The 27055-nt window shown below is 36.6% G+C and overlaps 1 protein-coding gene and 2 pseudogenes across 1 annotated transcript; 2 read left to right on the top strand and 1 right to left on the bottom strand.

Annotated features, from left to right (window-relative positions):
- The first annotated feature begins 163 nt into the window (after positions 1 to 163).
- Positions 164 to 3149, top strand: LOC129408107 (sialic acid-binding Ig-like lectin 7; annotated as a pseudogene).
- Positions 3150 to 3855: 706 nt separating this feature from the next.
- On the top strand, positions 3856 to 8295 carry LOC110166318 (sialoadhesin-like; annotated as a pseudogene).
- pck2 (phosphoenolpyruvate carboxykinase 2 (mitochondrial)) lies at positions 8232 to 27055 on the bottom strand. The gene is made up of 11 exons (XM_020931543.2): positions 26650 to 27055; positions 18340 to 18552; positions 17696 to 17880; positions 15941 to 16011; positions 15726 to 15861; positions 15129 to 15316; positions 14550 to 14712; positions 13600 to 13815; positions 12801 to 12938; positions 11245 to 11340; positions 8232 to 9801 (listed from the first exon to the last, which is right to left on the bottom strand). Exons 1-11 carry the CDS (start codon positions 26679 to 26681, stop codon positions 9335 to 9337), a joined length of 1905 nt encoding a protein of 634 aa, XP_020787202.1. The 5' UTR covers positions 26682 to 27055; the 3' UTR covers positions 8232 to 9334.

Below are 27055 nucleotides of genomic sequence, written 5' to 3'. Positions count from 1 at the left end.
TAAAAGCAATTTGTGGACAGTGGTTAAAATAGACAAATGAAGAAATGATCTGAAAATGGCAACACATTATAAGGAAGAAGTTATAGTTTAGAATCAGCAGCTCCACTGTTTCCTAAGACATAGACCAAATATGGAACAAAGAGGAAGTGAACTCTGTCTTTTCATCTTTCTTCTTTCTATGCACAGGCAGACAAAGCTTGTTCAACTCAGATATATTTCCTCTGAGAACAGCAAAGAATCAAACTTCAAAATCATTTAGTTGTATCTGGTATTTGACTCTGCAGATAATGGATGCATTTTTAGTGAAAACAGAAATGTACAGCAGCATACTCCTCCTCATTCAGTGTGGTGAGTTTTTCAAACCCAGTTGGATTTGATTTGAAAACATTTTATTTTTTACTAAAGCATTATGTTGCTGTTGGAGGGAGCCCCATGTAACTTTTATGGTTTTATGGAATTTTACTATTATTATTATGAAAACATGCATTCCTTCACAGCTTCATAGCGTTCCCTGAGATGAGTCAAAGTCATACTGTGGAACATTCTAGAGACATAATGTTGGTTAGTTATGTTTTTGTAACAACTGAATCATTTATTTTTCAGCTGTGGCAACTTCCTGTAGTCTTGACCCAGACATTTTCATCACTCCTTTAGATTTGGAGGGTCTGAGTGGGTCCTGTTTGCTGATCCCATGTCATTTCAGAGTCAAAGAAGGAAAACAATTCCCCGGTGACAAAAAAGCTGGTGCTGTGTGGATTAAAACCAAAACCCAATTTGAAACACCAAATTCACAATATGTGGTTTTCAACAGTAGCAGAAATTCACTGAACTATCCAATGAATGTTACTGGAAAATTGAGTGAGAAAAATTGCACCACTGTGTTCAATAATTTAAAAGGGGAATATACAGAGAAATATTTCTTCAGAGTGGAGGCTGGAAGCTTCAAGTCTACACAGCGTCCTGTTCTCCTATCAATATAACAGTAAGAGGTGAGAAAGTCTTTTATAATTCATTATGTAAACAGATTAAAGTTATTTCACACTTGCCTTTTTGTCACATCAAGACTTGGACTAAACCAGAACTAAAACAGGACTAAACCAGGACCAGAATAGCTAGAACAAGTATGAATGTAGTCTGCATTAAGGATGTCACAATTTACTTCATTATTATAACAGCACTGACATTTTACATAGAAAGAGGAAATACTGTGTAACATTGATGTATCAATATTTTAACCTGGTTGTTGGCGTTGAATTCAACTTCCATGTGCAACAGAACAAAAACTAAATGTCTTGACAGGATTACACCTGAAAAATAACAACAAACATGGATATTTATTTTTTTGTGTACATACTCATCCCCATAAGGTCTTTCTAAATCTTATTTATAAATGTGTTTTTAGTAAATCTGTCAGACTCTGCTAAACGTTAAATACTCCTCATCAGTCTCTCTGATCTGCTTTTTGCTTGTTGTGAGTAATATAAAAGTATAAATGATGCATTATTTATTTCTCAGACTCTCCCTGGATCCCGTCCATAGAAATCATTGGAGATCAGACAGAGACAGAGGTGGTGACTATAACCTGCTCAGCTGTCACTCCCTGTCCACACGCCCCTCCTCAGCTCACATGGGACCTCCACCAAGACACTGCCCACATCACAGAGACCAACACAGATGGGACATTTACCACTAAAATCACACACACACTCGCACTGACGTCGTATCACGATGGATATAATGTCACCTGTTCTGCTGCTTATCCTGTGAATGGAGCAGAGGCCAAGACAGCACAAACCACCATAACTCTCAATGTGGCACGTAAGAATACCAGTGCATTTTATATTCCGTTTGTTGTTCCCATAATGCTGCTGTCTGTGAATATTGTATTTGTATTGTATTTGTAGCTGCTTTGTGAGGTATAGACACAGATAAGCTTGTGTACAACAGGGCTGTAGTTCTTCTGTCATTTTGTCAATTAATGAGTCTAATCTGCTTGTTTCTGAGTATTTTTCAGTTTAAATTGTTGTTTTTGCATGGACTTTGGTTGTCTTTGGGTCTCTTTGGGTCAGATACATGGACTTGACTGTCTGCGTACACTACTGTATGAATGTGTGTGAGAGTGGGTGAGAGGTAAAGAACTTTGAGTGCCTTGAAGGTGGAAAAAGTTCTGTTTACACTTAAACTGTCTTTTCCACATCCCTTTTTTACCTGTAACACTCAGTGGATATGTTTTTGTCAACCAGAAATTTGTTTAGATGATTGCAACCTTAGTGCTGTAATATCATTTACATGTTTACCTTTGTCAGAGCCTGTACCTGAACCCAGTGCTGTGACTTGGATTGGCCCATGCAACATAATGAAGCTCTGTGGGATTATACTGCTCTACAGCTCCTTTATTATTTTTGAATGGTGAGGTTAAAGTTTGTATTTATTCATTCAGCTGTCAGATCTGACCTGTAACTTGGCCTGGGTGGTGTCACCTGCTTGTCTCCATGGAAATAGATAAGTTTATATCTTAATGTTTATTGTGGAACATTCCATACAAAGAAATAACATTTCCATGGAGTCAATAAGCAGGTGGCAGACTCAGTGTCTCTTTAAGATCAGCATATGCAACACATTAATAAGTGAGTAAAGGCCACAAGTGAGTAAAAAAGTCAAACTGATTGTTATGATTTATTTTCAGCTGGTTCAGAGCAACTTATTCCAAGAAACAATAACAGGTAAAAGTTTTATGAATACACTTTTGTCACACTGTTTAACTTACTTCTCTCTGTCATCTTATCCACAGAGACCAGAGGCAGCAGCAACTGTCAATTGTGCCGTTGTAAATCAATCTTAAAACCATGTGTGTTTACTTGTTTATGTTGTATTTTATCATGTACCTGCAAACCAATCAGTTTATACTGAATATGAATTATGCATTTATATGGCAGTAAGTTAATGCATGTCTATTCCAGGTCAGTGCTTAAAAACACTTGATATTGTGTATTTGCCAACAAAGTAGTTTGCCGCCCCTTGATTTCATGCTATCACTGATCACATTATTTAGAACTTTACTTGCATTTCATTTAGTTTTATGGTCTTATTATATTCAATAAATGTGTGAATAAAATGTCTTGTGTTTATTAAAGTACATTGATACTTTTCTCTCTGATTTTGTTTATGTGTAATATGCATTTTGTAACTGGAAAAGAAGTACATTTTATCAAAGTTGAACTGAGATTTTGAGTATAACTTTCAGTGTTTTCATATTCTCTAAATAGTTGCTTGGTAGATTTTAATTTGCACATCCAGAATGTCTTGAAACATCAAACTCTGCATACTAAACTCTTAGCATTTTCATGTTTGTGGTATAAATATGGAACAAAACTCCCAGATTTCTAAAGACAAGACCTGGGAGAAATCTCCTCTCTTAGATGAGGTGAACCCTGTATCAGAATCAGTATTAAACACTTTTTTATGTTGTAAACCATTTTCAATATTACATAAGCACATATAAAACTAAATTTAAACATTTATTTCATTTTAACTTGGGTTGCGCTCAAACTTTCAAAACACTGCATTGTGACTAATCTTCTAAAATCCTCGAACAAAACCTGGTCTTGTACAGGACCAAATCAGGTTTATAAGCAGGACTAAACCAAACTGGACTAAAGGTAGATCTGAAAAAGGCCAATATTACAAAGGGAGTTGTCCAATGACCATAAAAGCAATTTGTGGACAGTGGTTAAAATAGACAAATGAAGAAATGATCTGAAAATGGCAACACATTATAAAGAAGAAGTTATAGTTTAGAATCAGCAGCTCCACTGTTTCCTAAGACATAGACCAAATATGGAACAAAGAGGAAGTGAACTCCGTCTTTTCAACTTTCTTCTTTCTATGCACAGGCAGACAAAGCTTGTTCAACTCAGATATATTTCCTCTGAGAACAGCAAAGAATCAAACTTCAAAATCATTTAGTTGTATCTGGTATTTGACTCTGCAGATAATGGATGCATTTTTAGTGAAAACAGAAATGTACAGCAGCATACTCCTCCTCATTCAGTGTGGTGAGTTTTTCAAACCCAGTTGGATTTGATTTGAAAACATTTTATTTTTTACTAAAGCATTATGTTGCTGTTAGAGGGAGCCACCATGTAACTTTTATGGTTTTATGGAATTTTCCAAAGTATGACATTGAATACATCTATCTTTTATTTATTTATTTATTTAATGTATTATTTATTATTATTATATTATGTTATCATTATGAAAACATGCATTCCTTCACAGCTTCATAGCGTTCCCTGAGATGAGTCATAGTCATACTGTGGAACATTCTAGAGACATAATGTTGGTTAGTTATGTTTTTGTAACAACTGAATCATTTATTTTTCAGCTGTGGCAACTTCCTGTAGTCTTGGCGCAGACATTTTCATCACTCCTTTAGATTTGGAGGGTCTGAGTGGGTCCTGTTTGCTGATCCCATGTCATTTCAGAGTCAAAGAAGGAAAACAATTCCCCGGTGACAAAAAAGCTGGTGCTGTGTGGATTAAAACCAAAAGCCAATTTGAAACACCAAATTCACAATATGTGGTTTTCAACAGTAGCAGAAATTCACTGCAAAACTATCCAATGAATGTTACTGGAAAACTGAGTGAGAAAAATTGCACCACTGTGTTCAATAATTTAAAAGGGGAATATACAGAGAAATATTTCTTCAGAGTGGAGGCTGGAAGCTTCAAGTCTACAGCGTCCTGTTCTCCTATCAATATAACAGTAAGAGGTGAGAAAGTCTTTTATAATTCATTATGTAAACAGATTAAAGTTATTTCACACTTACCTTTTTGTCACATTAAGACTTGGACTAAACCAGAACTAAAACAGAACTAAACCAGGACCAAAATAGCTAGAACAAGTATGAATGTAGTCTGCATTAAGGATGTCACAATTTACTTCATTATTATAACAGCACTGACATTTTGCATAGAAAGAGGAAATACTGTGTAACATTGATCAATATTTTAACCTGGTTGTTGGCGTTGAATTCAACTTCCATGTGCAACAGAACAAAAGCTAAATGTCATGACAGGATTACACCTGAAAAATAACAACAAACATGGATATTTATTTTTTTATGTACATACTCATCCCCATAAGGTGTTGCTAAATCGTATTATGAATGTGTTTTTAGTATATCTGTAAGCCTCTGCTAAACGTTAAATACTCCTCATCAGTCTCTCTGATCTGTTTTTTGCTTGTTGTGAGTAATATAAAAGTATAAATGATGTATTATTTATTTCTCAGACTCTCCCTGGATCCCGTCCATAGAAATCATTGGAGATCAGACAGAGACAGAGGTGGTGACTATAACCTGCTCAGCTGTCACTCCCTGTCCACACGCCCCTCCTCAGCTCACATGGGGCCTCCACCAAAGACACTGCCCACATCACAGAGAACAACACAGACGGGACATTTACCACTAAAAATCACACACACACTCGCACTGACGTCGTATCACGATGGATATAATGTCACCTGTTCTGCTGCTTATCCTGTGAATGGAGCAGAGGCCAAGACAGCACAAACCACCATAACTCTCAATGTGACACGTAAGAATACCAGTGCATTTTATATTTTGTATATTTGCTGTTCCTGTAATGCACTTGTTATAATAATTTCTTGCTGTTTTTTTCAGGTACAGACACAGGTAAGCTTGTGTAGTTCTGTTGTTGTTTAGTCGATTAATTAGTCAACCAAAATTTGTATTTGCAGAAAAAAATATTTTTTTTAGGATTTACATGCATAATAGCATAAGGTAAATGGAGTGAGTTGGTTGACGATTTGGGAATGAATCATGCCTTTTTTACATATTTGTTTCCTAATACTTATATGTTTAAGTTGTTGTTTTCACATGGACATCTGTGTAATTGTAGTCTTGCAAAGTTTGGGTCAGATACATTGTCAAATAATAGATACTTAAAAGTTTAAACCGTCTTTGCCACGTCCATTTTTAATTCACTAATCGATCAGTGGACATTTTCAAGGTTCAAGGTTTCTTTATTGGTACCTGAGGATACATTAACTAATAACATTAACCTATGCTGTTTGTGCTCAGGTAAAGCAGGTGATGTTACAAAGTGGCTTCCAGTGGTCATTGTTCTCCTCATTGCACTGAGTGGCCTCATTATCTCGGTTTGGTAAATATCACACATGGACAGAATTTAACAATGTTTTGATTACAATTTTTGTCAGAGTCATATCTATATTTACAGGCATTTTAAATTTAGACGCACACATTTGCAACCAGCTCAGGTAAGAAAATACTGACTTCTGTATGTTTATTTGGCAACAAAAAAGTGTTTGCACCTGCTTGGCTTCAGATGCTTCAGGTCTGGTATGTTTCACAATATAGCATTAAATGTATAATTAATCTTGAGCTCTCAAATAACATGCATTATTACTCATGGTGTTTCATGCTTGTCTCCATGGAGATAGATGAGTTTAATGCCATACTGTGAAACATCCATGTAAACAAGCAGATAGTTGACCATCCACTAGAAAAGTTACAAAGTGCACCTTTAAAGGGCCCATATTCTGCTGTTTTCTGATCTATGGTAAAATGTTATTTCCTCGCCAAAACATACCTTGAGTTTTGTTTTGTTTTATCCATACATTAACACACAAACCCTGTAGTTCTTCTCTCAAATGGAAAAACTCTTCCACATTGTGATGCCAGTGTAGAAGTTAACTTGAAAAGTACCGCTTCAACTACCGCTTCATGACAATGCTCAGTCCTACAAGTTTTGTAGGTGTAGACAGACTAATGATAAATGGTTACTCAAACATATGTGAATCCAAGTTTGCTTTGATGAAGTAACAACATTTTAACATGACTAAAAGTTCACAAGAGTTAAATTTGTGTAATATAGGACCTTTAACTTACCCATAATCATCAGTTTCTTTTGGCTCTCATTAGTTCTCAAGCCAAACATGAATGAACTCCTTGATTTAGTTTGCCAGATTCTGTCCAAAATCCACTTGTGTTCCATTTCCGAAGGTCCAAACCACTGAAGAGGTTCATCAACAGGAGCCAGCCCAAAGTGAAGAAAGCCTCCACTACGAAGACGTGAGATTCAGATCAAAGAAGCCTGATGCAGTAATCAGCAGCACACAGGAGGAGACAGTGTACTCACAAGTCAATGTGTCCAGCAGTAACAGCAGAGCGGCTGCAGACATTACAGATGTATATGCACAAGTTCGGAAGAAATAACTCAAAATACTGGTATTTACTAGACTACTGTATTTACTATGGCCGATGTTGATACTGACTGTCTAGCATCCAGCGTGATGGATAGTCGATAAACTTTGCCGTTATTTTTGGGCCTATATGTTTGACAGATTTTGATTATTTTCCCCGAAGCCCTTATTTTAGACCACTCACTTTTAAGAGAGTGGTGTAGTCATCTCTTCGTATTAAAGTGTTAATGTAAAGCTTTGTGTGTGAGGTAGCAGATGGACAAAAACAAAATATTGGTCTATGCTGGAGATCTCCATTGTTTACCTGGACATCACTTGTAATCTGCTTTCAGAAGTTTGTAGTTTAGTTTAGTACTTTTCTGGTAGGTGCCACAGACTGTATATATTAATGGACATAGCTAACCTGCTACCATCAACTCTTGCTCCAATTGACTTTACATTGAAAAATTGTCACCCCTCTCTCTCTAACTGCTGCAGTGAGCCTCGTAATTTTGATCTTAAAATGTTCGTATAACCTGCTCTATGTGGTCATGGTGCTTTTATTTTGCAATTTTGTCCGTAAATAAATCCGAGTTCCTAATATGGAACTTTGCTCCAAATTTGCTCCTATAACAACAGACCTGTGTCAGCTTCACTTGACTGGAGCTAAACACTATGGGCGGCGTCACACTCACTATAGTCCACTTCTTTATACAGTCTATGGTCGGTGCTCTCAGCTTGTCTCCATAATGCTAAAATACCTTGAAAAAAACATGTTTTTTACTGATGGCAGTTGCTTCTTTCCATCAAGATTGATAAGTTTAATGCCATACAGTAGAACATTGCAGCCAAGGCAATATCTCCATGGAGACAAACAAGCAGCGGACTCCCCACAAGAAAAGTTACATGCACCTTTAAAATGAGCTAACAGGCCAATGTATGTCTATGAAAAAGTGACGGCATCCAGAAATAATGGCGTATTATTAAAAAAAGTCAGGAAGCTAAGATCATACATGAGATTTTTATTCATTGCACTGTAAATAAAACTTTGGTGTACAGTTTGTAAAAATACCTAATCTCAGTTGCATTTACTGGTCCAACATTATTACCTATTGTTGTGTAAACATCAGGTAAAATTAAACAATTGAATCACAAATATAAAAAAGTGGAAACATTAGCCATAGTTTGGCCCTGGTTCAATCTGCTTTAAAAATACTTCTGTTATTTTATTTTCTATTTTATTTTTAATGAACTCATATTAATTTAAAAATAGTGGATTCTCTATTCCTCTAAAATCACATTGGTCCATGGGTTTTAGCCAGTAAACATCTGCAGCCTCTTCACCACTATCTTAAGGCCAGACCGGTGCAAAAATATCAAGCTTATTTATTTCTCCTTTATTAAAAACAGCACTGTAAAGATCTAGCGGCAGCCCAAAAGTCTGTCCTGTAGTTATTGCATTGTTAATTTAGAGTAGCTTCTTTTCATATCCAACACTGGACATTATTATAATCCTATTTTAGACTACGACTGTGTTTCTAGACAGTGCAAAAAGGAACATCTGTGTGAGTTAAAATCTCTTGGCAGTCTAAAAAAATGTGACCTGTTTTAAGATATTTTTACTGGTTTCAATTGGTCCATTTCCTCAAGCAAAATGATTTAACTGTGGGTGGAGGTGGGACAAATTTGAAACTGCTGCATTGGAGAAAATGTGAATGTCAAGTTTAGGGGATTGTCTGTAATATTAAAATGTGAATACGTATATTAAAAAGGCTACAGAGCTGATTTTAAATTAAATTAAACTTTTATGGTGATCATAAAAAGGGCATAAAGTAGATGAATTACTAAAATATCATTCAATTATCATGATCAAGACAAAGCTATTTATTTTTGTCATTATTGCCCACCCCACCAGTGAAGTAAAATCTTTTAGCTTTTAATTTTAAAAAATGTACTGTTATCTACTAAAATATAAGATAAAAACACTACAGAATAAAAGATGATCTTCTAATTGTAAGTAATTTTAACTAGTTAAGACATTTCTTTACTGCTTTGTTTGGTAACACAGCCGATAATCTAATTGCACCATGTTGAAATCTTTATTTTGATTTTAATTGTGCACTCTTTGCTCTAACTGCCTCAGCTCCTCCTCCACCTGCCCTGGTAAATCTGACCCCACCTGCTGTGAGAAGTACGCCCTCAACTCTTTGGTCTCCTTTTGCCAGAACGGCTTGGGAACATCGAAAAGCGCCCCCATATCTACAGTGCTACCTAAGCCCGAAGTGTCGATGGCGCCCTCTACTGGCACCCAACCAATAATGCTCTTCTTGGCAGCTTGGTCCTCTCTCTCCCTGCCGCAGCGCTTAAAGATCCACTCAAGCACGCGGGCGTTTTCCCCAAATCCTGGCCACAAGAAGGAGCCACTGGGGTCTTTCCTGAACCAGTTGACGTGGAAAATCTTTGGTAGCTGAGTGGGGGCCTTCCTGGTCTCCATGCTGAGCCAGTGGGCGAGGTAGTCTCCAAAGTTGTACCCGAAGAAAGGTCTCATGGCGAAAGGGTCGTGCATAATTACTTTGCCTGCAGGTCAAAATATGGGCAAATTAGCTGAATAATAAGAAATTAAGAGTGTGGCGCTATAAATTGTATCATCGTAAATCAAATTGTGAAAAGGCAGATATGGCTATTTTACAGATGCTTTCCTGTTTAGTGCAGGTCTATTCTCTCTCACACAGCATGCTGTTTACTTCTTTTTTCCACCCACTCCTCCTACTGAGTGAGTGACAGGTGGATTTAACCAATCACAGTCAATTGTGAATTCTCAGAGGAAGCACATAGCACAAAAAATACCACTTAAAACTACTGTGCAACAGGAATGAAATTGAAATACAGATTTAGTTTTTTACTATGAAGTCCAACAATCCGTGCATATTAATTCGTTCATTCATTTTTCAATATAAAATCAAAAATAAGAAAATGAAAAACAACTATTTATTCATTATTTGTGTCAGAAACAAAAATGAAAAATATGATAATGATTAATTTTTTTAATTTTTCAATTTTGTGTTTGAATGAATAATGGAAAAAACAGATAATGACCTTTTCCCATTTTCGTGACTTAAACTGCGATGCCGGACTTTTGCACCGCATACGTTTTGAACCAGGACTGAACCAGGACTGAACAGGTCTAAACCAGAACTGAACCAGGACTAAACCAGGACTAAACTAGGTCTCAGTCCCGGTCTCAGTCCCGGTCTCAGTCCCGGTCTCAGTCCCGGTTTCCTGATCAACCGACAGTCTACGCGGGCGCACGTCCGGGCCAGTTTAGACCTGGCTTAGACCTGGCTTAGACCTGGCTTAGACCTGGCTTAGACCTGTTTCAGTTCTGGTTCAGTCATGTAAACGGAAAACGGCCATTATCCATTTTTTCCATTATTCATTTAAACACAAAAAATCGAAAAAAGAAAAAAAACTATCGTTATCTGTTTGTGTTTTTTTCATTTTCTTATTTTTGGTTTTATTGAAAAAACAAATGAACGAATGATACATAGATTTGCAACCATGCATAAAATCTTTGCAACCAACACATTTTAATAGTCACAGTTCTTCTCTCAAACAGGAAACACACTGCTCCACCTTGTGATGTCATGTGGTACTACAGGAAGTGTTTTTAAATTCCATACACCTTCACTAGAATAATTTGGATTATTTCAGCCCTGGAATTTCCCATGTCTACTGAACAAAAGGTAAAAGGTATCTGTTAATTTGATATGACATCACAAGGAGATTTGGACATGTAGACAAGCTAATAATAAAAGACATACTCAAACATGTGTGAATGAAACAACTCGGGGTATGCTTTTGATGAGGTAGCAATATTATAACTTGCATAGCTAAAATCTCACAAGAGCCAATTTTGCTTAATATAGAGCCTGTAGCAAGAAACTATGGTTTCCAGAGTTTAATGTATTTTGCAGAGTAACAAAGTTCTAACAAATTTCACATAATAAAGCAGATTTGTACCTTGATGTTCAGCTGCAGCAGTGGCCTCAGATCTCATCGCTGCTCCAACAAACACTCCATGTTTCCAACTGAAGGACTCATAAACCAAAGGCACTCCTGTAGATTACACACACGTTATTACACACAAGAATCAGACTTCTAAATGTTTGTTACTAAATAGGTAAATACAAATTGATTATTTTTAGATTTTAAAAATGCTATCACCATTCTGAATTATGCAAAAAGTACAATCTACTGTCTAATTATTCTCCAGAAGTCCATCCCGGTAACATTTGCCACTGCAGTATCCAAAAATGTATTTACACTGCATAATAAATACCCCTTAACTAGTCTTACATGAAGAAAGTCAATAATAAAGACAATAATAATGGGAACTGTGCGACGAGTGGAGTGTGCAATATTTTAATGTTTGGGCCTCTGTGACCCCAGCCTTTTAGGACAACAAATGGAAATTAGTTTTTGGCTATAATCTGTTGTGTTTACATTTATGTTGTATCATGTCCATTAAACTGCATTTATATTTCCAAATGTTTCTAATGTCAAGGCTGTGTTCTGCTAAATAACCACCAGAGGGCGCCAAAACTCACTTAGAGAATTGACCAAATCAGTTGTTTTGCAGTTGGTCAAGTCACTTTTTAAAAACGTTAGCTCATGTACAGCTCCATAACTAAGATTTCACATGTTCTGAGGAGATAGGCCAAATTACGGAATTTTTTTTTTTTTTAGATATTTATGAGCTTTAAAACCATCTGTAATTGAATAAATGCAGCTAGAGCAGGTAGGTAGATGTAGGTAGGTAGAGCTGTTTAATGTCATACTGTGGAACATTCCAGGCAGAGCAAAGACATATCCATCAAAACAAGCAGGTGATGCACCCTCCACTGGAAAAGTTACACAGTGCACCTTTAACATATACTAGGGTTGTTTATCATTCAGAAATTGCCAATATGATACATACCTCGATTCATAGGCCATGGTGTGATATGTATCTCAGTACAGTGAGCTTACAATTCAATACGATTCAATACAATATATTTTAAATCGTTTCGATACGGTTCAATAAAAAATAAAGGTTTAAGTACTAAAAGTCTTTGTTAAACCACTCCTTGTGCAAAGTTAATATGAGACATCCCCATTTTACTCATCAAAACAGTGTCAAATGTGTTGCATAAATGAGTTGCCTTCCACTGAACAAGCAACAAAACTAGCGCTGTGACAATATAATTTTGCAAAATATACAAAAAATACTGTTGGTGACATATTGATACAGCAGCCCACGATATTGATACTGTATCATCACATTAAACGATATATCAATATTTCAATATTTTTGCACACCCCTAACATGTACTGCCCAAAAATAATAAATAAATTTAATGAACAAATAGTGTATTAACAATTACTCAGACCACAAATTTATGGGGTCAGAATCATTTGTAATAAAATGTGAGTTAATTATGAATTAAATGCTAGTTCATGCAGTAATTAAGTAATCAAGTAATTAAGTGTTACCAAAAATGCTATTAAAACTCCATAAAAGTGAAATAGTGTCTGACCCTCTGGCCTCCTTCCTCCAAAGATGATGGCGTCGATGGGCACTCCCTCCTCACTCTCCCACTGCGGGTCGATGATGGGGCACTGAGCGGCCGGGGCACAGAAACGAGAGTTTGGGTGGGCACAGGGGGTCGGGTTGCCTGGCACCAAAAAAAAATAAATTTAAAATTAAAACACATCATATATAATGTATTCTTACTCACAGCAGGCAAATTGTTTCTACTACTAGTAAATTATCACATCAGGAAAATAGAGCTGATAATACAAAAATCTAAATCGCAGCACATTATCTTGATACCGATATTCAGACAATACGTTGAAAATGCATATGGAATGTCTTAAAATGTGTTTGTAAATGTCTTGGTTGAGTTTCAAGTATCGCACATAACACTGACCACAAAAGGGCAGAAATATTACTTCATATACTTGTTTGGAAGATACACAAGGCATTTATTTGTGTAAATCTTTTTTTTTTTTTTTTTTTTTTTTTAATGTTTCAATATAATTCCTACCACAGAGGAAACCAATAAAATAACCTTGCTTGCCTTACTTTACCAGTGATGTTTGAACTTAACTACTACTTAATGATTTTTGTAAAACTATAAGCTTTTTTAAAATAGCAATGCTAAACAATTGTATTAGTAAAGCACAGAATTGCATTTAAATTAAAATTGTGTCAATGTGTTAAAATTAATGCATAATTTCTGCATGTTTATAAACTAATACAAGAAGTTTATTGCTATAACCATATTCCACCAGAAGATGGCATCGTTTCCCAATCCAACTGCACAGTCCATTTACCTTTCTTCCAGGTTTTCCCGTGCCAATCTGTGAGAGTGACGCCCTCTGGTGGATAGTCCAAACCCTCCCACCACACTCCTCCGTCACTGGTCTCTCCTACGTTCGTGAACACTGTGTTTTTGGAGATAGTTGCCATGGCGTACGGGTTGGTTTTATCTGATGTCCCGGGAGCAACACCGAAAAACCCGTTCTCTGGATTAATGGCCCTGAGTTTCCCTGGAAAGATCAGCAACAAAGTGAGTAACAGGTAAAAGTAGGCTACTCAATGATGCTGAACATTTTTATTTTCTTGTACAGAGTATAAATTAACTGTGTGAAATATGAAAATAATAAAATGTGGTTAGCAACAGTTTGTGTTTTGTTTCATTCACACATGGTTAACACTTACACCCTGCATATTTAAACTGTGTTCTTCTCTCAAACTGAAAACACTCTGCTCCACCTTCTGATGTCATGTGGTAAAACAACAAGTATTCCACTGTGTTTTTAAACTCTATACACCTTCAAAAGAATAATTTCAATATTTTCAGCCCTGGAATTACAAATCTCTCCAGAACTATCAGAAAAAGATGGAGATGTAAACAGACTAATAATGAAGGATTACTCAAACATGTGTGAATGAAACAAAACACAACTCCAGCTTTGTTTTTAATGAGGTAACAACATTATAACATGGCTTAAAGCTCACAAGAATTCATTTTGTGTAATACAGGACCTTTTAAATATGGCTTTATAAAATATATTATTCATCTCTTATGCTTCAGAAAATAATTCTTAAGTCTAATCTCCCTGCTTATTACTGATACTGCAAAACTTTATTTTGTGAGTTATTTTGCAAATACTTAAGTATAGTATAGTTTGGTCCGATAACACAAAAAAACTATTAAAAGGAACAATAAACCAGATTTTACATGTTTTTGATTTTCCAGACATAGTGACTTGTGCGTTACCTTGGCTGTCAAACTTCATCCACGCGATATCGTCTCCCACACACTCCACCTTCCAGCCGGGCAGAGCGGGCTTCATCATGGCCAGGTTGGTTTTCCCACAAGCGCTGGGAAATGCTGCAGCTACATAACGCTTCACACCCTGAGGATTAGTGATGCCCAAAATCTGAAAAAAAAAAAAAAAAAAAAACACAAATGGTGTTAACGTTCTTGTTCTGCCAGGTTAGTCTATATTAAAGGTGCACTATGTTACTTTTTTTTTCACCAGCTTGTCTCCACATGTTGTTGCCTTAGCTGGAATGTTCCTACAATATAGCATTAAACCTATTTCCATGAAGATAAGCAGGTGTCACCACTAAGCTAAGTAGTTATACTGGTTAGATCAGCAGAGAGGCGACCCCACTCCCAGTAAGAATACATGTTTTTCAAGGCATTAATTAGCAATAAAAGCACCTGTAATTGACAAATTTATTTCCATGCTGCAGGAAATTTCAGGCAAAGCACCACATCTCCATGGAGACAACAGGTGATGGGGGGGGTCACATAGTGCTCCTTTGAAACATGTTTATAGGCCAGCCTCACCAGCATGTGCTCTGCCAGCCAGCCTTCATCTTTGGCGATGCGAGAGGCAATTCGAAGAGCAAAACACTTTTTTCCTAACAGAGAGTTTCCTCCATATCCACTTCCGAAGGACAGGATCTGCCTGGAGTCGGGTAGGTGGGAAATGAGCACCTTCTCTGGGTTACAGGGCCATGAGTTCACCAGAGGAGCTGGAATACAAGGAAAATGATTACTGTTTATTTATTAATTATTAAATCAGTGGCTCAAGTTTAAAATTTAGGTGGCACACAGGGGACCATTCTACAGTAGGAATCAGTAGTGAAGTGTCAAAAGGCATTTGTTTTGATCTGGTTTATTATTCATATTTCTTTAATTATGGTCCATCAATTGAATCTATATTTTAATTTATTATAACACAGTGACACGCTGGATAAAACATGTCTACATAAAATTAATCAAATAAATACTGCACATAACATGAAACTGATCCTAAACCTTGCATTAGAACAAAACAAAACCCAACCTGCAATTAAGATTGATTTAATAATTACCATGTAGAGAACCTAAGTGCCATACCTTTCCTCAAGTTATTTTTAAAGCATTTTTTATAGTGAGTACCTTTGAGAGGTAGAGGTCGACCCAGAGTGTGTTGGCAGCGCACAAACTCCACTCCTTCAGCTAATTTGTTCATGACAGGCGTTCCCATTCGAGTCATGATGCCCATACTGGCCACTACATAGGGCGAATCTGTCACCTGCAGGAAGGCACACAATGAAAGCATTAGTTTGGTGCTTTGTAAGTAAATAGTATAGACATAAGGTTCCTGTAATTACCTGAACACCATATTTGGTCAGAGGGGAGCCCACTGGACCCATACTGAAGGGTATGACATACATGGTCCTACCTGCAATATGAAGAAATATATTACGTTCAATTAATATTTGTATTATTTAAGGTCTTATATTACGCATATTTGACTCTTGTGAACTTAGAATGTTGTCACCTCATCGAAAACATACCCAGAATTGTGTTCCGTTTCATTCACACATGTTTGAATAACTCTTTATCATTAGTCTGTCTACATCTCCAAAGCTCAAAAATTCTCTGTTCCACCTTGTGATGTCATATAGTGGACATTTTCAAGTTGACAGCTACATTTTACCTTTTGTGAAGTGGAGATTGTCAATTTCAGGTCTGAAATTACCCAAATGATTCTAGTGAAAGTGTATGGAGTTTAAAAACACTGTGGGGCACTTCCAGTATTACCACATGACATCACAAGTTGGAACAGAGAGTTTTCTGTTTGAACTCAGTCTAAATATGTAGGGTTTGTGAGTTAAACATGTGTGAATGAAACAAAACACAACTCCAGGAATGTTTCTGAAAAGGAAACATTATACCATAGATCAGAAAATAGCGTAATACGAGCCCTTTAAATATTACTTAAAATTATTCAAATGTATTTACCACTTAAAAAATGCTTAAGTTATTCCTGCTACAACTAATCACCCATATCTACAAGTTAACAAGGTTTATTAAATGAGTGAATACTTGAAAAGATACTATATATAAGATACTATACACCACTTTTAGCTTTGCCACCAAACAGGAAGTGTCGGGCAATGCTCATAGTTTTGATTTAATTTGAATAGAACATTTTTAAGATCATATCTCACTTGTGTCGATAATGCAATAAAGTTTGGAGTTGCATTTGCTGAGGATAATACCAAATAAGAATTGTCCATGATACAATCAAGTTGTAAAGGCCGTCACTTTGTATATAGACAATTGGATATGAGTCTCTGCCCTTTGTAAACACAGATTCTGACATTGTGCTTTTAGGAAGAGGACTTCAGCCAATTCACTCCTTTTGCGTTTTATTATGCTGCAGTTAATTATAACACTATTACTAATATGGAGAAATTTATGACACGCCTTCTCTTGTGTTTATTTTGCTAAACAACATAGGTGTGCATATAATTGGATATTAATCATGATTACAATTACTGGCCTATTTAATTCCAAAAACAGTGTATTAAAATGTATATGTTCTGAATATGAGTGAGCATTCTGCCCCATGTCAAATCATCAATATTACTAATTAAATGATAAATGATCCATACTTTTATCAGTGCATAACCTTTAAAATAATTGTGTTTTAATAATAGGATTTTATTCAAAGGTTGCATTTTAAACTCATCCAGAAGAAGTGACAAAAAGACTGAAATATGACTGAAAAAAGAGACAAACTAACTAAGAATCACATTTCATACAGACAGAATTAACAGAATAAGACAGGATGTTTTGTGGATGTGTGGAAGAAAATGTGGTAGCTCCAAAATCTCCTTTTTTAAATTCAAATTCCAATTTTAATTTTGATTTCAGTGCAAACAGCTGAAGAGTTTTTAATCAACACTCTTCTCTTTTGAAGTCAATTTTATGATAATTATTTATGATGTTGTATTGTAATTTTAATGTCTTTCTTAATCTGTGTGTACAAAATGTGCTATGATTATGAACTTGCCTCGCCTAAACTTGCAGCCCTAGTTGTAGCTGTTATCATATTTGATCATAGTTAGTAAGCGCACCTGCCATACTGCCAGGGAAGCGCTCCTGTCGGGCCCTGTCCCAGTCGGACTCGCTCATCCAGTTGCCCAGCTGACTCTTGACCCCCTCGGCCGGGATGGGGATGGTGTCCCGCTGCTTTTTGGTCACGATCACGGTTTTACTTTCAACCCGAGCCACGTCCTTTGGGTCTGTGCGCGCCAACCAGCTGAAACACAACAACGTACCGTACACTAAGAATATGGATTTAGGTAGATTAAAGGTCCTACAGTATATTACACAAAATTGACTTGTGAGCTTTATGCCAGCTTTAGAATGTTATTACCTCCTCAAAAATATACCTGGAGTTGTGTTTTGTTGCATTCACACATGTTTGAGTAACCCTTTATTAGTATTCTGTCTACATCTTCAAAGCTCAAAACGCTTTCTTCCACCTTGTGATGTCATGTCATGAAGCAGTAGTTTTCAAGTTAACAGCTACCTTTTATCTTTTGTTCAGTAGAGACAATTCCAGGGCTGAAATTATGACTCTAATGAAGGCATATGGAGCACTTCCTGTATTACCACATGACATCACAAGGAGTGTTTTCTGTTTGAGACAGTAAAGGTTTGCGATGAGGAAACAACATTATAACATAGATAAGAAAATAGAGTTAGTCTCATTTACCAGTTTTCATATTTGGGCAGCTTCTTGACCATGCCCTCCTTCTCCAGCCCGGCCAGGATGTTGGCTGTCTCCTCGGGGGTCCCAGTCACCACGTGGACCCCGGACGGTTTGCACTCCTCCACCGCGCCCTTCACAAACTCTGCCACGGCCGGAGGGAGAGAGGGGACGGAGGCCAGGGACCGGACCCCCACACTCGCCCCCACACCCCCATGTCTACAAGAGGGACAGAAGAACAACTGTGAGGACCATTTAATATAGTGGGTTTCACACTGTGGTATTTAGGTACGGCTGCTGGTGCTGGTTTGGGTCCAGTCAAAGTCCTAATCTAGATTTGGTTGGGTCCTGTTCTAGTCCCGGTTTACCTCTGGTCTAGTCCTGATCTAGTTCTAGTCCTGGTTTAGCTCTGGTCTAGTCCTGGTTTAGTTCTGGCCTAGTCCTGGTTTAGTTCTAGTCCTAGTCCTGGTTTAGTTCTAGTCCTAGTCCTGGTTTAGTTCTAGTCCTAGTCCTGGTTTAGTTCTAGTCCTATTCCTGGTTTAGTTCTAGTCCTAGCCCTGGTTTAGTTTTGGTCTAGTTGCTGTTCTGGTCTAGTTCTGATCTAGTTCTAGTCCTGGTTTTGTCCTGGTCTAGTCCTGGTTTAGTTCTGGTCTAGTCCTGGTTTAGTTCTGTTCTAGTTCTGTTTTAGTTTTGGTGTAGTCCTGATCTAGTTCTAGTCCTGGTTTAGTTCTGGTCTAGTGCTGTTTTAGCTATGGTCTAATCTTGGTTTAGCTCTGGTCTAGTCCTGATCTAGTTCTAGTCCTGTTTTTTTCCTGGTCTAGTCCTGGTTTACCTCTGGTCTAGTCCTGATCTAGTTCTAGTCCTGGTTTACTCCTGGTCTAGTCCTGGTTTACTTCTGTACTAGTCCTGGTTTAGTTCTGTTCTCATCCTGGTTTAGTTCTGTTCTAGTCCTGGTTTAGTTCTGTTCTCATCTTGGTTTAGTTCTGTTCTAGTCTTGGTTTAGTTCTGTTCTCATCCTGGTTTAGTTCTGTTCTAGTGCTGGTTTAGTTCTGCTCTAGTCCTGGTTGGGTCCTGTTCTAATCCTGGTTTAGCTCTGATCTAGTCCTGATCTAGTTCTGGTCTAGTCCTGGATTAGTCCTGGTCTGGTTCTGGTCTAGTCCTGGTTTAGTCCCAGTTTAGTCCCAAATTTGATATGATGATTGTGCAAGTGTGAACAACCCTTTAGTGTATTTAGTGTCTTGACATTTGTCTGACCAGCACTTTAAAGCTGCACTATGTAACTTTTCTGGACAAGTTGGATGCCACCAGACAAAGTTACTAGTCAGATCTGTGGAGATGCGAGCCTGTTCACAGTAAGAGTGCGTGCTTTTCAAAGATCGTTTTAGCAATACACCTGTAGTTGAATAATGTAAGATAGATAGATAACTTTAATGCCATACTGTGGAACATTCCAGGCGTCTCATATACAATATCAAGAGGACAGTTATGCTGATTGGTAATTGATAATTGGAATGGTCTTTGTCTGAAGTAAAAAGCTGGTAACTGATTTTAATGATGTCTATTTAAAGAAAGTTAAAAGTTAAACACCGCAAAGCATACAACAACAGAGTGTAGATACTGTGTACTTAGTCATCAAGTACAATTTACAATGTAATGTAATATTAATGTAATGTTATATTCAGTACAAAAAGGGTTGGCTAAAAAGCGTAGGGGAAAAAAGAATAATTGTTTCCCATGTTAAGGATAAAATGTGTCCTAGGGGAGCTCGATGAAAATGTGAAATACGTTAAAAAAAAAAAGTCCTATATTATACAAAGTTGTCTCTTATGAGCTTTAAGCCATGTTATAATGTTAATACCTCATCAAAATAAACCTGTAGTTGTGTTTCGTTTCATGCACACTTGTTTGAGTAACTCTTTATTATTAGTCTAAATATGCAGGGTTTGTGTGTTAAACATGTGTGAATGAAACAAAACACAGCTCCAGGTCTGTTTGTGATGAAGAAACATGTTACATAAATATTATAAAAATTACAAATATATCACAATTGTCACTTTTACTATCACTGCCAGTATATTTCAATATATTCTGCGTACAGATATAAGGATGTTACGGTAATTTATAAGGAAATTAAGTAAGTAGGTTTTTATTTATATAGCGCTTTTCACAGACATATGTCACAAAGACGCTTTACATTTTTACATCATTTTTCATTCACTCCATACCCGGTGGTGGTAAGCTACCTGGGACAGACTGACGGAAATTAAAAACTTAATTAATGATTTAATGTTTGTGTGATTTGCATGTGACAGTTGAGTCATTAAGCCCTGTTCTGCCCAGGGCAAAAGCAGCCTGAGAGCCTCAAATGAACTTGCCCACAAAGAGAAGGGTATTTAGGGGCTGCCTTTGTTATCAGTGTGACGTTCAGACAAACCACATAGATCTGCAAGCTGTTAAAACAAGAGTCTCTGTGTGAGTAAAAGGCTACAGAGGTACAATAGAGTGTAAGAATGGAGAGTGAAGGGGCTTTGTGTTCACACTATTTTTGGACAGTGGTGAACTCTATGACCTTTGGGACAGTAAGGTTAAATTGCCTATATTACACTATTTTCTGATCTATATTATAATGTTGTCTCCTCATCAAAAACATACCTGGAGTTGTGTTTTGTTTCATTCATACATGTTTAACACACAAACCAATGATATTTTTCTCTCAAACGGAAAACACCTTGTGATGTCATTTGGTAATACAGGAAGTGCTCCATATGCCTTCACCAGAATCATTTGGATAATGTGAGCCCTGGAATTGCCAAGCTCTACTAAACAAAGGGTAAACTGTATATTTTAACATGAAAACTACCTCTTCGTGACATCACAAGGTGGAACAGAGCATTTTGAGCTTTGGAGATGTAGCGAGACAAATAAAGATTTGCTCAAACATCATATATGAAAGAAACAAAACACAACTCCAGATAAGCATTTTTCTAACATGGCTTAAAGCGCACAAGAGACAATTTTGCATAATATTTGACTTTTAAACTTTGTTAATACTGAATATGTTGCCTAATTTTATAATATAATGTTTTGAATATAGACCAATAATATAATATAATATGATATAAGCTTTTGAATATAGACCTGTCACAATAACATATTTTGAAACATGATATATTACTGTAGACTAAATAAATATATTGAGCTCAAAAATATATTGTTCAAACTTTCACTTTGAACAATAAGTCGATATACTATAGTAATTATCGTAACAGGCCTTTTTTAAAGTAAGGTTACTATAGCTCATTTGCAAGTTAAATATGCACCTAAATAAATGTACACAAAAGACAAACTGCTGCTCAAACAAAACCAGGACAAACCAAACTTGAGTTAAAACCACAAAATGTGAAATGTTTAATTATATTTAATATTTAATTAAAATCTTTAGTGTTAAGTAAAAAAAATAGGCTACTCAAGTGAAAGCATTAGTAAGACAACACCAATAATCAATAGTGCAATTTACAAGAAAGCTATGGCATGACATCGCCATCTATATGTATATATGTAAACTCAACTAAAGCTTCTTTTTAGTGTCAACAACCACAAAAATCTCTAAAAATGTCAAAATCACCTTTACACCCTGAGGTGCAAACTCCATGAGTGTTTTTGTCTTAAAATAGGTTAATGTATTACTTTGCTTACAAAGTGTCACAGTATGGTCAACTTAACTATCTCCATGGAAACAAGCAGGAGATGCCATCAGACCAAGATACCAGTCAGATCTGTGGAAGACCTGCTGACTGTAGCTGTGCAGATTCATATGAGCAATAAAGACACCAATAATTAAAAAAAAAAAGACAGACAGATACTTTTAATTCCACACTGTGAAACATTTCAGACAAAGTATTACCATCTCCATGGAGACAAGCAGGTGACGCACCATCTACCCAAAAAGTTACACAATGCACCTTTTTATATATAGTTAATATTTATTGTGATCTTAGCCAAGCATGATAGATGAATTTAATAAATTATTTATGGAACAAAGCCATTCTGCACTGGAGCACTGTAACACTTTATTTTATAATTGTCTTTTTATACGTGTTTATTGTACATAATGTGAAATGTGCGACCAGCCTCTCAAATCTGCAAAACAAATTTACCTTCGGGTACGAATAAAGCAACCTAAACTTTAAGTGTCCAACAGGCACATGCTCACAATTCCCATGCTTTAAGTGATCAATTACAGCAGTTTCACATGAAGGACGACTGCTCTTCTGAATACTGAGTGTACACAAACTGCACAGAGAGGAGCAGTGACAATGTACAAAGGGCACAAACCTAAGATAACACTGAATCCATCAAGTAAATAATAAAATCATCTCTGCTGCTGACTATCCCCTTATGGCATGGCATTAGCACAATTTGAACACAAAGTAATTCAAAGTACTTATAAGGTCAATACACCATCAGATTCTTTCCATTGTGACATTAAAAGGCCTGTACTTGATTTATTTTGCAAAATCTGTCTTGTCCCAGTGAAGACATATTATATAAGCAGCTCCTGAAGTCAAAACAAGTCTACTATGTCTCTGCTGTGTGTTTTATTGTCCCAGAATCAGGAAGTGTGTGGTTAGGGTGCTAGTTGTTACTTTACTGTGATTGCAAAACTCTGTTCTTAGGATGCTTAACTTTGGTTTAAACTTTGCAAACTTTTAAAAATGAACTAATCATGTTTTTCATAATTGGAAAACTATACATTTAAAAATCTAAATAGATCTTATGCCATGTAGCTAATCAAATTTAAAATAGGGATTTAAATTCTTACTGTATAAAAAACACATTAGACTGTAGCAGATGATGGACTTAGGAAGACCAGTTTAAATACCAGGAAACATGTGATCACATGATCCAGTGGAGTAAGTTATACGTCAATGAAAAGTACATAAACATTAAAGCAATATGTGCCACTGGACAAGCCTGTCTCTGTAGAACAAGAGCAATAAATCAGTTGTCCTGCTATTTATTCTGGCAGTTTGTATTTTACAGTATAATGTATTCAGTGAAACACAATTCTATCTGACAAATGAGCAAGGCACTAAAGTATTCACAACATATATCAAGACTACACAGGTCACAATTTAATCATAACAAACAAAATGGCAGCAATCATGCCATAAGTCACTTCTAATCCATCTATACACTGGACCGGTGTTGTCACGATATTAATGTTTCAAAATCTATTTGGATGGATTTAAGAAATATACTCGAGGCTAATACAAATTCTGACATCACGATGATGATAAAAAACATTCTTTATTTAGACAACAGAATGTAATTTTTCACATTAAATGGTAGTAATTTCTTTTAAACTACCATGTGGTCTTATATCTTTGTAACCCCTCAGTCATCGAGGTAGATTCCATTGTGGTCCATGGGCGTTTACTAGTCTATGAGCTCTTATACTTGTTCTGATACAGCTCAAGATCATTCTGAAGTGATTCAGGAAGAGTTCTTTTCTGTTTGGTGAATGTGACTTTTTAGTATAGATACCCGACCAAATGAGTTTCTAGATTCAATTCTAGTTTTCGTCTTGATTGGTATCTGATTTTTGATACTTTGACAGCCCTACCATACACTAAATAGACAAATCTAAATGTAAAGTGCTTTTTATCTGTTTATGTAAAATAACTTCAGAATTTCACTGTTGTCATAGTGTCCATAATAATCATACAATTCACTGTATCAATGTAATCTGATATAGCAACATCCTGTATGCTACTGTATGTAACTTGTAGCATAAAATACTATTACTTCTTCCAAGTTAATTATGCAAAGAAATATTTTACTTTTACTACGATTTTGTACAATAACTTTAAATGTGTCCAGATTTGGAGATTTGGATTTCTGTTAGAGGAGAGGTGTTGTCTGATTAGAAACAAGAGACTTCAGTCCAGATTTGGGAGCTCGTTTCGGAACATCTTTTAGAATACCCTCTGTAGACCTGCTGACCTTTGACCCCTGTAACCATTCAAACCATGAGGCTTTTGTCTCTCCCTCTTCATTCCTCTCCATCCCCCGCAGCTAATCAGCACTGACATGCCCCTGAAAGTGCTAGCATGTGCTAACTTTTAATTAAATTATTCATGTGCTCCAAATGAAACGACCTTCTGTGGTGAATACATGATTGTCCATTGAGTTTTACTATTTTCTCTCCTCTTTTTGTGAAATGTCACAAATGGCAAAAACTGGTTACATCTGTCTAACAATACACTAAACAACATTTTTAAATTAAATGCTTTATGTAGTGTATCTAATTGCTTTACCAAACATTGTTGATTTAATTTGTCATAAAACTTCAAATCAAAATTCTCCTTCACATTTGTAATTGCCCAACATTTTTAAGGGTATATCAAAAATAAAAGCAAGAGTTGGTCAAACATTTATGCCTGTATTTCATGTATTTTTCATCAGGATGTTAAGATATCCAAATCTCTCAGCACGATATTTTCACAATATGCATCTCACAGTACGATATTTACTGCAATATTTGTGGAGGTTAATAAAATTGTGAATACTACTTTTTCTTTTTAAAATGCCTTGACAAGTCATAGTAAAATTTAATCTATGTATAATCTATATAGTTCCCTCTGCTTTTTAGCTATTTCTGCTTGTAGTTCAGTATATTGTGATGGGCTACGATATTATGGTGAGACTTTTGACAATATGATATCACGGTCTTTCAGTTATTGGTTACATCCCTAATTTATGATCATCTTTACTAACGATTTTTGCTTTCAGATGCAATTAAAATAAGATGGAAGCATATGGCATAGTAGATTATATGATATTAGATTACATTTTATGTGCACATGCTAAAAAAAAAAACTAAAAAAAACATTTGTGAACAGTTAGAAAACACATATGTTACTGTGCAGGAGAGTGAGAAGACCATAACTTCTTATATAAGACCCCCTCACCTAAAAACGTGTTTCGAGCACAGCACACATTTAAAGGTGTATTATGTAACTTTTCTGATGGTGGGTCTGTCAAATGCTTTTCTCCATGGAGATGTTATGGCATTAAATCTTTCTATCTTCACAGAGACTAAACAAGGCTAAGTTACAGGTCAGATGTGTGGAGACGCAACCCCGCTCACAGTCAGAATGTCTGTAATTCTAGGTATTTTTGAGCTCTAAAACTGCCTGTAATTGAATAAATGCAATGTAGAATGGTTTAATGTCATACTGTGGAACATTCCAGGCAGAGCAGTGACACATCCATAGAAACAAGAAGGTGACGGACCCCCAACCAAAAACATAGTGCAATTTTAAACTCTAAATTTTTTGCGCTTGCCACTTTTTTTTTGAGTCTACAAATAAAACTTTATTAGTGCAAATCAGACAGGGCAACTCCCAACTATTAACACACCTCTAGATCATATGAAGAACCAATCAACTTCCACTACCATCCCCACGCCTTCTCTCCCCCTTTTAACTCTTTTGGACACATCTTAGTACATTGGCTTCCAGGGCAGAGTCTACAGCCCAGACACACGTGCTCCTTGCGTTACCGGCTCACAGGGTACACGCAGTCCAAGGGAGCTTTGAGCAAATAAAGAAGTGATGAGTCCAGCTACAAGAGACCTCTCATGCAGAAAAACAAATAACCATGAGTCCTATGCCACTAAATGTCCCTATATTAGTCACTCATTCACTTAGGCATGCTTTTAACACACTACTACAACTTACTGCATGCTTTTTGCAGAGTAGATCCAAATCTGAAGGTGAATGTGGATAGAACAAAGCCCATGATTAAGTTTTACAAATACTTAAAATGTCTCTTGTCATCTAGCTGATCCAAGACGAGTTGAACAGGTTTGAGGTATAGCAACTATTTTAACTTTTCTTTTCTTTAGTCTATTTAAATCAGGTTAGTCAATAATAACAGCATCAAAATGAAGATGATAATTGGTCAATAACATTTATAGCCTGCCTAATTGAGGATAAGACTTTATGAACAGCTCCCCGAGCAGATAACATACACGAAAAGTTAAGACATGTATGAAATTGTTGTGTTTTTAGTAATATAAGCCTAAATGAGCCTTCTAATAATGTGCTTTTGTACCGTGTGTGTTGTTTCTTCATTAAATTTAACGTAGAGAAAGTGTAATTTAAATACACACAAAGCAATTACACTAAACTGTGAAAACTGCTTGAGTTGTAAAGTGAAATTTTACATGAGGCAAAACCTACGGAGGATACATGCTGAGGTTGCAAAAAGCAGTTCATTCAAAAGCTGAGGTAAATACATCAAACTTACCTTCGTAATACTCCCAGTAAAAGACACGACATCTTAGTGCAAACCGAGGCTAGTGACTGCAGGATACACGCGTGAAAAGGCGCATGAAGAGTGGGTTGGAGAGATGGAAGCAGTGGTCAGAGCCGCTCGTTCATATCTGAGGGGACCTTGCACTTTGATCGACGTGTACATTCACTGAATACTGCCCGGTGTCAGAGGTAAACAGACGCGAAGCCCGCAAGTCAAGATGCGTAAAGTTGCACGGCACTCATCCGGACAGCGGCTTGGAGCGAGGACGTAGACGCAAGGGGAGGCGTTTCTTGTTTATTCAACCAAAGTCCTGTTTACAAGTTGTGCCCACATTGCAGGGCTCGTCTCTGAACCTCTCTCTAACAATAGGGCCCGGGTTGGGGTTGGCTGACGCAAG

Source organism: Boleophthalmus pectinirostris, unplaced genomic scaffold (genome assembly GCF_026225935.1).
Source record: "Boleophthalmus pectinirostris isolate CB_2022bp ecotype Guang Dong unplaced genomic scaffold, ASM2622593v1 HiC_scaffold_15, whole genome shotgun sequence".
NCBI classification, from domain to species: domain Eukaryota; kingdom Metazoa; phylum Chordata; class Actinopteri; order Gobiiformes; family Gobiidae; genus Boleophthalmus; species Boleophthalmus pectinirostris.
The sequence above is the reverse complement of the archived record's forward strand: the minus strand, read 5'-3'. Positions and strand labels throughout refer to the sequence as shown.

Excerpts from the sequence above, each read along its gene's own strand:
- pck2 (XM_020931543.2), bottom strand. The coding sequence starts at position 26,681 with ATGTCGTGTCTTTTACTGGGAGTATTACGAAG. Across the intron at positions 18,553-26,649 it reads TTACTGGGAGTATTACGAAG|ACATGGGGGTGTGGGGGCGA; the intron begins GTAAGTTTGATG and ends TCCCTCTTGTAG. Across the intron at positions 17,881-18,339 it reads CTGCCCAAATATGAAAACTG|CTGGTTGGCGCGCACAGACC; the intron begins GTAAATGAGACT and ends GTTGTGTTTCAG.